The sequence below is a fragment of the Dipodomys ordii genome, unplaced genomic scaffold (assembly GCF_000151885.1).
Source record: "Dipodomys ordii isolate 6190 unplaced genomic scaffold, Dord_2.0 Scaffold214, whole genome shotgun sequence".
Lineage (NCBI taxonomy): Eukaryota > Metazoa > Chordata > Mammalia > Rodentia > Heteromyidae > Dipodomys > Dipodomys ordii.
In genome coordinates, this window is record NW_012267430.1 from 852,081 (window position 1) to 866,335 (window position 14,255).

Below are 14,255 nucleotides of genomic sequence, written 5' to 3' on the forward strand. Positions count from 1 at the left end.
CCACCCTCTGCCCCGACTGTCCTGGAGGGGCCCCAAGATGCAGCCCTGGCTTTGGCTCGTCCTGGCAGGTAAGCCTGGACTTTGTCCCCACTCCCCAGGGGATGGTCTGAACTAGACCAGGGGACAGAGCTGGTTTGGAAATGGTTGTCTCAAAGGCAGAAGGCAGAGCTCAGAGCCCCGCTGTGGGGACAGTGGTGGGGGCCGCTGGCTGGCACAGTCTCTGAGAGTGGAAAGGAATATAAAACCTTCCATGAGCTCATCACCGGCCCAGGCATCGACAGCCTGATGTCTTAGACCTCTGCCCAAAAGCCTGGAGGTGTGGCAGGAAAAGGGGAGAGAGGAAAGCGAGGGAAGGGGAAAGGAAGGAGGATGTGAGCAGGAGGGCATCGGAGAAGAAGGAAAAAAAGATATCTTTATCTGGGAGCTCCACATGTATGTATCCCTAGGAAGGTGCCAGGGGCCCCGTCTGGCCTTCCTGCCCCATGCATGGCCCAGGCAGACAGTCCTGCAGACACATCTTTATTACTTCCGGGAAGCTATGGTGGCACAATTGGACAGAAGCCACCCAGTGCTGCCAGTCCAGGGACAGCTCTAGCTGGGCACTTCCTCTTCTGGCTCTGGCATTAGGGGTGGTGGGTACTTTGGCTCCTCAAAGACATTGTGCTGAGGTTGAAAGTTTGGAGTTGGCAGATTCCCTTAGGGTTGAAACTGGCTCCCAATGAGACTGATGACCAAATGCCCACTCATCTGTGACCCCTAACCCCCCAAAACTGACATCCTCCCAGCTAGACCAGACGCTAACCCTGAGACCTCATACATGGAAATGAGTCTAGGCCAATAAAGACTGGGAAGATTATTGCCCATGGTTCTAGAAATATCAGGTTCCTTTGAAAATGGAATTAGTGGGTTACTGAAATCAAATGAGACCACGTGTGTCTTGGAAATCTGCCTTTGTGTCCAGAAAGCAGCAGGGTCTCAGTCACAGCCAGGTACAGTGGCCAGAGAAGTAAGCTGACCCAGAGGGGGCGGGGGAATCTTGGTGGGGGACAGGATGTGTCTTAATCAGAAGGGGGAAACAGATACTTATAGCCCAGGCCTTACACTAAGGAGTCACTTCTGGGCTTTTCTGGAAGGACTTCTGTCATCTGTATTTGTAGCCCCATTATGTGTCTAAGTCCTAGGAGTGTATCACAGGCTTCTTTAACTCAGAGGCTTCACCCTCAAGTTTTGGGGTCCCATGACTAGGGTTTAAGTGTGGTTCACTATATACAGGTTGTGTAACTTACATAACACTCTTACCCTTCCTGAGCCTCTGTTTCTCATAAGTAAAATGCCTGTAAAGCAATCTCTTTCCCCATAGGATCAGATGAGAATTAAGTGAGAGAATGCATGACCATGCCTTCCATATCTCTGTAAATACTACATTATTGACTATTTCCCCAAAGGCACCACTGGAAAAGACAGTCTGGCATTTGGGGAGAAAAGAGAAAGCCCAGAAGCCACTTGGCACCAAGTGCAAATTCCTTGTCAATAAAAGTCAAAGCTTCAGGGTTGGTAGAGCGCCAGCCAACAAGCAAAAGCATCAGGTACCAAGTTTAAGTCCCAATCTCAGACCTAAAAAAGAAAAGAAAAGAAAGTCGAAACTTCAAGTGATGTGAAGGTGCAGTCTGTATAAAGTTTAAATTAATCTCATTGTGTCCTAGGGTCACATGGGGCCATGAAGTATCAGCTGCAAGCACAGAAACATGGGCCACTAACTCAGGAAGCTGGCTCCTCTGTGTTACACACACACACACACACACACACACACACACACAGAGGCCTCCTCTGCTCACCCAGATTAGTGTCATCTTTGTGCTTCTCCATGGTACACAGAGTGGCCCTCTGTCCCAAGCCAAAATGAAAGGTCAGATAGGATTTATTGGAACTGTAGTGAAGTCTTGGCCATGAAGGGAACCTTTCTGCTCCTTTTTGAGGTTTTACTTATTTTTAGTAACAATAATGTGAGATATGAGACTGGTGGATTATATTTACCTGTGTATAGTGTGATTTCTCCCATATCATTTTCCTTCCTTCCCTCTCTCCCTCCCTTCCCTCCTTTCCCTTTTTATTTCATTCATGGTGTGGTGTGGTGTGGTGTGGTGTGGTGCTGTGTGTGTGTGTGTGTGTGTGTGTGTGTGTGTGTGTGTGTGTGATTGCTGGCAGTAATAATGTTTGAACTCAGGGTTTGGGCACTGTCCCATAGCTTTTTTTGCTCAAGAATAGCACTTCACCACTTGAGCCACAGCTCTACTTCTGACTTTTTACTAATAATTGGAGATACAAGTCCCCCAAACTTTCCTGTATGGGCCGGCTTCCAACCATGATCCTCATATCCCAGGCACCTGAGTAGCTAGGATTACAAGCATGAGCCATTGGCACGTGGCCTCCCATTTATTTCCAATGCTCTTCAGCAAACAGAACAGTAGCACCAAGCCATTGCTCTGGGACTCCCCTAATGTCTCACACTGATGCAGAGCAGAGACTGGATTTCCAGCCAGGTCTGTAAGTCCCACTTATTCCTCATGAACAAACCTCTGCCTACTTGGCCTTCCCCTCTGATACTAAAGTGAATTCCCAGCCCTGCTTCTGGGGTGCTTGTCTTTTTGTTTGGGTCAGGACCTGGATTGGGGAAAAATGTCTATAATTGTACCTGCTGGAGACAACTGCCCAGAAATGGTGGCTGGTCCTGTTTTAGGCAGCAGATCAACCAAGGGCTCTGCCTGAGTCTAGGCTCCTCTCCCATCATGCCTAGATTTTCAGCTGCTAGAAGCTTCGGGAAGGCCTGTGCATCAGATGGCAGCCAGGGAAAGCTAAAGACAACCAATTTTGGCTTCAAACTTTGGGTAAATTAATAGCTGTAATTGGAACTTCGATTAAGTAGCTTCTTGCCTAGATTTTTTTCATCTGCATAATAGGGGTAAAAATCCCCAAACTAGTCTGGCATTGGTAGCTCATGTAATTCTAGTTCCTGTAATTCTACCTCCTCAGAAGGCTGAGATCTGAGAAGCATGGCTCAAAGCTAACCCAGGCAGGAAAGTCCCTGAGATTCTTTTTTTTTTTTTTGGTTCCGGTTGTGGGGCTTGAACTCTGGGCCTGGGTGCTGTCCCTCAGCTCTTCAGCTCAAGGCTGGCGCTCTACCACTTGAGCCAAAGCGCCACTTCCGGCTTTTTTTTTCTGCTTATGTGTTGCTGAGGAATCGAACCCAGGGCCTCAGGCATGCAAGGCAAGCGCTCTACCACTGAGCCATCTTCCCAGCCCGTCCCTGAGATTCTTATCTCCAATTAACCACCAAAAATCTAGACAAGGATTTGTGGCTCAAGCAGTAGAGTTCCAGCCTTGAGTGAAAAAGCTTATGGGACAGCACCCGGCCCTCAGTTCAAGCCTAGTACCGGCACATCCATATACACACAAAAATATCCCAAAGCCAGTTTGAGATTTGACTGAAATAATCCATGCCAAGGGCCTGGTATTTAGTCTACTATCACCAAATAGCTACAGTGTTCCTGTGCCCATTGTAAAACTATAGCAATCATCTGCCTGGCCACTGATCTCTGTGAGGCTCTAATCCAGCAGTTCCCCTACCTCCTCCCACCTCCACCCCTAGGCCCTGTCACTGAAAGGATTTTCCCTGGATTGGGCTTTGATCCATGGCTTGGTGTGACTCTGAGACACACGACCCCCTCCCCCCATGAGCTTGTCCAGGAAAATGTGCTGAAGGTTTCTGTCCTTCTGCCCCTTTGCAGCTCTGAGAGGCATCCTTGCCTTCCAGGAAGCCCCTGCACTGGTGCAGGTTCTGAGCCACCAAATAGGCTCTCTGCCCTGCCAGATGAAATCCTTCCCGAGCAATGCGCGTCTCTACTGGCTGAGATTACACCAGGCCCCCAGCAATGGCAGCTACTATGATGTCCTGGCCTACTGGGACTCTGGAAAAAAAACGACGATATACAACGCAGGGGTGACAAAAGAGAAGCTAACTTTGTTACAAGACATGACCAAGTCCACTCTCAATATCACGAATGTGACACCTGCAGACAGTGGCATCTACTCGTGCATGACCGTCGGGTCCCCTAAGCTGACCTTCGGGAAGAGCATTCTACTGAATGTTGGTAAGAACAAGCTAGCACTATATAAATGAGCATTGTACACCTACTGTGTACCAGACCCTGGGGCTGCCCAGCTCTCAGTGAGCTCTACTCTGCAGCAGGACTACCGCTTGGGCCACAGTGCTACTTCCAGTTTTCTGGTGGTTAATTGGAGATGAAAGTGTCACAGACTTTCCTGCCTGGGCTGGCTTTGAACCATGATCCTGAGATCTCAGCCTTCTGAGTACTAGGATTACTGGCGTGAGCCACCTGCACCCGGCCAGCACTGTGCTTTTATGGAGACAAAACGTTGTGTTTTTTATGCCCTTCAAGTCACAGCAGAGCTGGGTCCCTGCTCAGATGGGGATCTCAGAAATGCTGATTATATACACAAGGAAAGGAGGCTCTTTTTATCTGGGCACACCCAATGAGAGCATTCCCAGGGTAGTAGAGGGGTAGGTGCCTTCAGTCTTCTTTGTGGGTTGAACCGTATCCTTAGAGTTTTGGGGAGTAAGCAAACTGGATCTCAGGCCCATCTCTGCTGCTAATTTGTCACATGGAATTAGGCAGGCCCTTCCCTTCCTGGCAACCTCAATCTTCTCATTTGTTTCATGGGAACTCTTAACTCCTTTAGTCCTGGGAAGCTTCAGTTCTGTGAGTTCAGTTAGTATATCCAGTAAAAATATATTCAAGCTAAAGATATAATTTTAAATTTTCTTTTTTTTTTCTGCCAGCCCTGGGGCTTGAACACAGGGCCTGGGCACTGTCCAGGAGCTTCTTTTGCTCAAGGCTAGCACTTTATCTCTGAGCCACAGCACCTCCTCTGGCATTTTTGGTTTATGTGGTACTAAGGAATTGAACCTAAGGTTTCATGCATGCTAGACAAGCACTGTACAACTAAGCCACATTCCCAGCCCCTAATTTTAAATTTTTGAATTTTTTTAAATGAAAAAGAAACAAATTTTCATAAATTTAACCCAATTTATCCACACTGTTATCATTTCAGTAAGTAACCAGTATGAGTTATTGCTGAAATATTTTGGCATTCTTTCTGCATACAGATTGACCACATTGTGCAATCTAAGCTGCACATGTGGCCAGTGGCTGCCATGTTAGACACATTCAGCCTCCAAGAATGAGGAGGATTATGGCAAATTCTCCCAGCCCTTGTATGGCTTTAGTGAGCCCTGCTACCCCAGCTCAACTTATGGTCAGGGCTCCTATGTCTCTGTCTCCTGCTCCTATAGGGGGCACTGAGAGGGACAAGGGATCTTGGAGTGAAGAGGTAGAGACAACTAGGAATAGAAGCATAATTAGAAAGACAAAAAACATCTAGGCGATATAGGCCTGTAACCCCAACACTTGGGAAGCTGAGACAGGAGGATCATGAGTTCCAGGCCAGCCTGAGCCCAGAGTGAGACCTTGCCTAAAACCAAACCAAACAGGCCTACCCTGTGGGGTGAGCATGAGGTTCTGAGAAAGTGAAAGCCTCCCTTGGAGGTAGGGGTAGATCAGTGTACTGATTCTTATATAGAATGAGGGACTTTGGGTTTGGGTTTGGTTAATTGTTTTTGTCTCTATGTACCCCACATCTTTCCACTCATGAGATTTCAGTGTCTGAGGAAGGTGGTTGGTAAAGAAGCATAACTGATTTGCAGAAACTTCTAGAAACTTCCCGAAAGTACCAACTCCACCCACCACTACCTGGCTTTCCTATTTCCAAGCCACATATGCTGCCCAGAACCCCAAGAGTGGCAACAACTCCCCAAAGCTCATTTTTATAATCATGCCAGTTCACCCACAGACTGGATACCCAGAACCAGAATCTATCTGTCTGACTGTGTTGGAGAGGAGAAGCCGGGGTGATAGAGCAAGTGTCTGGAAAAAGATGGGGCCTAGTTCAGGCCCATTAAGCAAACCATGGGCCCAAAAGGCCTGTCCATTGCAGGAAGACACAGAGAGAGGTTGAAACTGGAGGGTAAGGCCGGATCAAGGGGAACATTGTTGTGGGCCAGATGAAATTAAAACAGAACAGCTCTTAGTACCCCCAAGAGCTCCCACATCTTATCTAAGTTTCTGTGCTCAGCCAAGGAACTAAGGGCCCTGTAGAGCTAACTCCCTTCCAAACTCACCAGGGACCAGTTGAGAAGCCCCTGCCTTCTTGAGGTGAATGAAAGTACCTCTGGGGCCATGAGCAGTAAGGACATGACACCCCAGCAGGGAGCCATGAGGTGACCTCACAGTAACTCCTCAGTACTGATGACCAAAGGCCTTGGGTTGATCTATGAGTTTGACGTGTGTGTTTGACGTGTGTGTGTGTGTGTGTGTGTGTGTGTGTGTGTGTGTGTGTGTCCTGGAGCTTGAACTTGGGGGCTAGGCACTGTCCCTGAGTTTTTATGTGCAAAGCTAGTGCTCTACCGCTTTGCACCACACCCCCACTTCCAGCTTTTGGGTGATTAATTGGAGATAAGAGACACCTGCCTGGGTTGGCTTCAAACCACGATCCTCAGATCTCAGCCTCCTGAGTAGCTAGGATTACAAACATGAGCCACTAGCACCTAGTTTATATTACATTATTTTTAAGGACTTCTAAGAGAAAGGAAACTAATCTCAAACTAAGTAGCCATCATGATGCCACATGTGCAAAACAGAGCCAGCATCTCCTTAACATGGGCCTCCTCACTGGCTTCTGGGTTGGGAAGGAGGGTCAACAGCCCCTTTCTCCAAGACACCAAGCTGACCCCCCATCCAAGATACTAGACATATTGAGAGCAGATGAGAAGCTTTCTTGCTGTGTGACTGCAAGTCCATGTAGCATCATGGAGATCAGTGATTCATCGTGAGGACTCTAATACCTGCATATAAGATATAGGGTTGTCTCTTAGTCTGCCTGCTCTTTAGCTGGCTAAGATGTGTGCTTTGCTTTCTGTCTGCAGTTGATGTTCTTCCCACCACCGTCCAACCCACCAGGAAGACTACCAAGAAGAAAATGTGCCGGTTCCCCAACCCAGTGACCCAGAAGGGTGAGTTCCATCCCCCAAGCTCTGAGACAGATGTCCTCTCTACTCCCTCTCTTCATCCCTCCCCCTCTCCCTCCTCCTTTCCTTTCATCTTTCTGCAAGCACTTTGGCAAGTGTTGGGTCTGTAGCCTGTTTCTTCACCCCCCCCCCACCAAACTGGGGTTAGAAGAGATCCTGAGTATAATAGCCGTCACAGTTTAGAGAGGACAGTCAAATCCTTGCAGTGCAAAACAGTGAGGATAGACCTACTAAAACATCTTCACAGCAACTTTGTTCCTCATTGCCAAAAAGTAGAAAAGACCCAAATGTCTACCAACTACAGAACTGGTTACCAGTTTGTGAGGCTGCCATTATAATGGAACAAGAAGACAGTCATGGTGGCACATGCCTATAATCTCAGCATTCAGGAGGCTGAGGTGTGAGGACCGCAAGTTTAAGGCCAGCTAGGTTACATAACAAGATCCTGTCTCTAAATTGATTAATTTTGGATAAACTTTGGAAATATTATGCAGTGAAAGAGGGTAGTTACAAAAGACTTCATATTTCATAATTCCACAGACATAAAATATGCAGAGTATGATATTTCATAGACACAGAAAATGGATGAGTGCCACTCTGAGGAGGAGTGAGAAATAATTCCTAAAATATAGGGGCTTCTTTCCCGGCAGATGAAAATGTTCTCAAGTTACATTATGCTGGTTGATGCACAATTCTCTGAAGATTTTTTTGGGGGGAGACCAGTCCTGGGGCTTGAACACTGGGCCTGGGTGCTGTCCCTGAGCTTTTATACGCAAGGCTAGTGCTCTACCACTTGAGACACAGCTCCATTTTTAGTGTTTTGGTGTGGTTTGGTTTTGGAGTTTAGTCTCATGAACTTTCCTGCCCAGGCTGGCTTCAAACCACACTCCTCAGATCTCAGCCTCCTGAGTAGCTAGGATTGTAAGTGTGAGCCACTGGCACCCAGTTCTCAGAAAATTTTAAATATATCAAATTGTATACCTTAAATGGATGGACTTCATGATGTGCAAATTATATCCTAATGAAGCTGCTAACTAAAAAAATGACCCAACTCAGGGCTGGGAAGGTGGCTCAGTGGTAGAGTGCTTGCCTTGCATGCATGAGGCCCTGGTTTCAATTCCTCAGCATCACATAAGCAAAAAGAAAAAAGCCGGGAAGTGGTGCTGTGGCTCAAGTGGTAGAGTGCTAGCCTTGAGCCTTGAGCTGAGGGGCAGCGCCCAGGCTCAGAGTTCAGGCCCCACGACCAGAACCCCCCTCCAAAAAAAAAAGACCCAACTCAAAGAATCAGCACTTTAAAACTTTCCAGTTTTGATACTTTACAGGATGCAACACATAAGATGAGCTTAATATATATTTGCTAATGAGCAGAGTAAATGCGCCTTTCTGTATCAAACACCTCTCTGCAGGAAGGGAAGGGAAGGGAAGGGAAAGGAGGGGAGGGGAGGGGAGGGGAGGGAAGGGAAGGGAAGGGCAGGGAAGGGAAGAGACACTTTCCTTGAACCCATCAGCCCAAATAAGTTTCTGGAAAAATACTGACTTCAACCTTCAACCTCCCCCCCACCAAGTTTACTGCTGTCACACAGAAATTGCCATCTGTTGTCACCCAGAGAAGAAACCACAAGGACACCGTCCTCCCCAATCCACAGCACTACCTTGTGCTGCTTGGGTTGCTTTGTTTTAAAATATGAAAGTACCCAAGGAGGGTACTGAATAGAACCTTGGAGATAAGGATGGGAGAAGCCACATGAGGCCTCAATGTAATGAAAAATCAGAACTTCAGAAAGGCAAAGTCTTACAGAATGGAGGTGGGGACAGAATGACCTTGTCTCATAGCATATTATGTGTGGACAACTTCATCTAAAGGAGTTTAGGCAGGCTACAAGGTTAATGGTACAAAACACAAATACGTTGCCTGACATCTTCAGCTACACAGGAGGCCGAGGCCAGAAGGTCACTTGAATTCACGAATTTGACACTAGCTTGGGCAACACCATGAGACTCCATCTCAAAAGGAGAGAGGAGGGTGGGGAAGATAAAGGAAAGGGGAGGGGAGGAGGGAGAGGGAGAGAAAGAAAGAAAGAAAGAAAGGAAAGAAAGAAAGAGAAAGGAAGAAGAAAGAAGAAAAAAGAAAGAAGGAAAGGAAGGAAAGAAAGAAGAAAGAAAGAAAGATAGATAGATATGTGGAAGCAGGAGGAGCCAGCAAAGCCAGGTGAAATAAAGGAGCCATAGGTATGTAGTACATTGCTGATTTCAATCCAATCACGTCCACTCCTCAGGATGCCTCCCATGTGTGTTACTTTTTAAAACTTCATTCAGATACAACTCCATACCATACATTTCCCCATTTTAAACACACAGACTTAATGAATTTTATAAAGTTACTTAGTTACACAACCATCTGCACAATCTAATTTATAATGTCTCCACCATCTAAATAAAATTCCAAGTGTTCAATATATATAAATATAAGTCAGGTGGCTCACGCCTGTGATCCTAGCTACTCAGGAGGCTGAGATCTGAGGATCACAGTTCAAAGCCGGCCTGGGCAGGAAAAGTTTGTGAGACTCTTATCTCCAATAAACCACCAGAAAACTGGAAGTGGCGCTGTGGCTCAAGTGGTAGAGTGCTTGCCTTGAGCTGAAGAGCTGAGGGACAGCACTCAGGCCCAGAGTTCAAGCCCCATGACAAAAAAAAAAAAAAGTCCAAGCTCACACAAAATCAAAAGATTAAGTGAAATACTGTGGTCCTCTCCCCCATGAAGCTCTGGGTTTGATTCCTCAGTACCACATAAATAGAAAAGGCCGGAAGTGATACTGTGGCTCAAGTGGTAGAGTGCTAACTTTGAACAAAAAAGTTCAGGGACAGTGCCCAGGCCCTGAGTTTAACCCTCAGGACTGGCCCAAAATAAAAATAGTTAAAGTCTATGAATCTGTAGTTCCCATTTTCATATCAGCTTCAGGACATGAAACAATTACCAGGATGAGTGATTTGTAAGAGTAAAACATGAAAACTAGCCCAGGATGGTCCACTGTGTGAATTTTTAAAGTAACTTATACATCCATGGAAATTATGAACACATATATTCAGAAAAGAAAATTATCAAATTACCAATGCCGTTTGCTCCTTACCTGGAGTTTTGTTGTCATTGTTTTATTCTTTTAATGCCAGTACTAGGACTTGAACTCAGGCCTATAGGCTGTCTCTTAGCTTTTTCTGCTCAAGGCTAACACTGTACCATTTGAGACTCATCCTTACTTCCAGCTTTCCACTGGTTAATTGTAGGTAAGAGTCTTATGCACTTTCTTGTACTGGCTGACTTTGAACTGAAATCCTCAGATCTCAGCTTCCTGAGTAGTTGGGATTACAGGTGTGAACTACTTGGCACCTAGCTCTCAGGACATTTTAACCTCATATAAAACTTTTTTACAATAAAAATATAATTAGTCCAAAGCTTTCAAAAAATATAGCCAGCAAGTTGTGAAATTCAAATACAAAATCATCAGATAGTTTAAATAAAATCTCATTTCTAGGCATGAGAATTTTCTTCTTCCTTTGAACATAGTTTGAGTTTAATTATTTTAAAAAAATTTGGAAGATGATATCTAGCTAGCTAGCTAGCCAGATAGATAAATAGATAGACAGATCTTGATGTGTTCAAAGTGACTACAAGAAAGATTGGATGCCAGGTACCAGTGGCTTATGCCTGTAATCCTAGCTACTCAGAAGACTGGGATCTGATGATCACGGCTTGCAGCCGGCCTGGGCAGGAAAAATCCACAACACTGTTACCTCCAGTAAATCACCAAGAAAGCTGGAAGTAGATCTATGGTTCAAGTGGTAGAATATTAACCTTGAGCAAAACAAAACAAAAACCTCAAGGACAGCACCCACATTGAGTTCAAGCCCCAGGACTGGCATGAAAAAAAAATAGGAAGAAAGTACACCAAAATGTAACCAGTAGCACTCTCCTAAAAGTGGGTTCTGGTCTTGGGTGATTTTCCTCCTTCTGTATCTGCCTGCCTCAAATGCTCAGTGTTGAACAAGTGTCCTGTGTGTTTTCCAGGCCCAGCTTGTAGCCTCATCACCCTCAGCCTGCTGGTGGCCGGTATCCTGGTTCTGCTGGTGTCCCTGGGTGTGAGCATGCGCCTTTACTGTGAGTTGCCCCTTGCCAGGCCATCCTGGGGTCCCCAGTTCCTGTCTGAAGGTCCAGGAGGGAGGGGGAGTTCCTTCTCTAGCGCAGTAGACAGCAACCTGGTGGCTATTTGGCCCCAGAGAACCTATGGTAGTTCTGGAAGTATTCTTTGTGGGGGGAGAAGGAGTTGGAGGAAGTCAAGAGGTGCCAGTATATCATGCTTGCTGAGAATGAATATTAGCACTGAGCCACATCTCCAGACTCCACATCTCAGATCCTATGCTGCCAGAAGGAGAGCCCACCAGTCTCTGGAGTCAGATGGATCTATGTTTGGTTCCAGTGCTGCCTGTCTGGCTTCTGGCCTGGGAGTAAAACATTGTCTACCCGCCAGGGCTACAGTCTGTAAAGTCTTTCCCAGAGAAGCTGGCATGAGGCTTGTGCTGTAGATGGGAATTTGCCCAAGTAGTGAGATGCAGAATGTGGGCCCAGGAGTTAGGTGAGATAGCCAGTGGTGTGAGTGGAGTTCCCGGAAGTCCCTCCTCCAAGAGACTGTGGGAAAATCAGATGGCTGCTGTCTTTGGCCACTACAGACCTGGGCTCATCTCTTCTCCTGGTCTCTTAACCGACTGGCTTTGTCATCAGTGGAGGGGAGGCTCAGACTGCCTCTAGCTTTTCAGCTCACCCATGCCTCCTTGTGCAAGTTACTTTCCCCTTCCCTGGGTTTCTATAAAATGGGCAGGTCGGTGGCCCTAAACTTTGGCAAGCCACAGGTCTCTGGGACCAGGTGAAGGCAATGGTGACCCACGTGCATGCATAGCTTTGCATCCTTGCTCCCACCTCGGGGTCTGGGTATCCCACTCTAAGCACCTACTAAAGTGCCATGATCTACAAACTTCTCTGATTAAGGACTTTTTTTCTTATTTACTGGTATTTTTTTTCTTTTTTGTGGGTTGTGGGCCTGAGCTCTGGTCCTGGGCACTGTCTCTGAGCTCTTCATCTCAAGGCTAGTGACCTACCATTTGTGCCCCAGCGCCACTTCTGGATTTTTCTGCTTACGTGGTACTAAGGAATTAAACCCAGGGCCTCATGCATGCAAGGCAAGCACTCTACCACTGAGCCACCTTCCAGGCCCTTTACTGGTAATTTTAAATTGCCAAGACTAACTGCAACTAGCTATGTTTATTTATTGTACCTCAAAGACAAAGAGTAATAGAGGTTGAGACACATTTACATTTCTTCCCTTCACCCCAGTGGGAGATCTTGCTTATCCCTGGTACCCACGCTATGTTTGAGATGCCCCTCCATGGGATTTCTCATTCCTGACCTATTATGAAGGACAAGAGAGAAGAGTTTAAGGACACAGAATGGTGGAAATGCTTTTAATCCTGCCTTTTCCCACTTAAGATACTAGTTGGGTAGATTACTCAATAACTTGCTTGTCGTGCCTCTGTTTCCCCATCTTAAGATGGACCTTGTAGTAGTATCCAACCCATAAGCTTCAGTGAACCTAAAGGGGGTTGATGGGTGTGGAATGTTTGGGAGCGAGCCTGGCACAGGAATGAGGTTGAGGTGGGGATGAAGCTGCCTTCCTCCTCCCTGTCCATCCCTGGGCGTGGTGCCCGTGATCCAGAGCCCCCGCTGACTGTGGTACTTGCTCTGTTCTTCCAGGCCTGCGAAGGAGAGCCCGGCTTCACTTCATGAAACAGTGAGTGGTCCTTGGGCGGGGCCCTGGTTCCTTAGCTTCTGTGCTGCATGTAGCCCCTGGCTGCAGCCAGGAGTTGACGTTACATGCCAGCACAGATGGAGTGGCCATTTGGAAAAGAGTTAACCTGAGTAAACAAAAATACAGAGTAATCGCTCAATGTGAGTCACAGAAAACAAGCTGAGTGCTCAGCTTTCCCAGAGAGAACAGTCAACCTTCACAAGCCTAGGACACCAGCGAGAACTCAGTCCAGCCCCTCCCCACCTGTCATTCAGCCAGGCCTGCAGGAGATGAGGAATTCATTCCCCCCTTTTGCACATCGTGGAGACAGGCCCTTCTCTCCAAGCCAGCTGTCCCACCAGCAGTGGCTCCCTCTTTTACACACCCGTCCTTGGCCTACCTCCCACCCTGGGCGCTAGCTGATCCTAGGAGTTGGCAAGGCTGAAGGTTCAGTCTCACAATGCAGCATCCAGAAATAAAGGCCCTTTAGCTCGCAAGCATGGTACACACCTGTAAAACTAGCACTAGGATGTCTGAGTCAGGAGGGTAGTAAACCCAGGTCAACTCTGGCAACAGAGCAAGACTCGAACCAAGAGTAAATAAATAAATACAAGCAAATAAATACAAAATCATTCTGCAGATCTTGGCAAAAAAACAAAGGCTGTTAAAAGCTAGAGGCTCTAGCTGCTCCCCATCCCCAGGGTTAGGACCCCACTCTTGGATCTAATCTTTCTTTCTCAACATAGAGACTGTGTCATATCTACTTACTTCACGAATCCATCTGATCCTCAGAACACCCCCTTTCACATGGGGGTGGGGGAGGGAGAGGATACATCTCTAAGTGGAAGAGAACCACCAGGTCTTGTGCTCAGGGGTGCTGGCTCCAGATAGTGGCTGATCTGAGTTGAAGTCCCATCTGCCACTCTGAAGCTGTATGGCTACAGTTGGGGCACTTCACCTCTCTGAGCCTCCAATTTCCCATCTGTAAAATGGAATGGCAGTACCAATCTCATGGCTTCTGTTAGGCCTGCTAGGGAAATGACCAGAAAGTGTTCAGCCCTCAGTTCTAAGGAGTCAAAGAAAAAACTGACACAACTAAATTCAACCCTATGACTTTAACCACCAGGAAACAAAATGTGCTTTTCAATACTCTAAAATGATCATGCCCACATTAGCTCTCGTTTTTACAAACGCTACAGTATCATACATAAGATTTGCTTAGCCATGCAGCTGTATTTTTTTTTTTTTTTTGTTTGGAT

The 14,255-nt window shown here is 46.7% G+C and overlaps 1 protein-coding gene across 1 annotated transcript in view; it reads left to right on the top strand.

The window, feature by feature from the left end:
• The window catches only part of Cd8b (CD8b molecule), a 16,573-nt gene continuing 2,318 nt past the window's right edge, over nucleotides 1-14,255 (top strand). Inside the window, exons 1-5 of the mRNA XM_013035512.1 lie at nucleotides 1-68; nucleotides 3,786-4,148; nucleotides 7,061-7,147; nucleotides 11,226-11,315; nucleotides 12,963-12,999. Of these exons, the coding sequence (XP_012890966.1) occupies nucleotides 38-68; nucleotides 3,786-4,148; nucleotides 7,061-7,147; nucleotides 11,226-11,315; nucleotides 12,963-12,999 (608 nt within the window). The 5' untranslated portion in view covers nucleotides 1-37. The remainder of the gene's footprint in view (nucleotides 69-3,785; nucleotides 4,149-7,060; nucleotides 7,148-11,225; nucleotides 11,316-12,962; nucleotides 13,000-14,255) is intronic.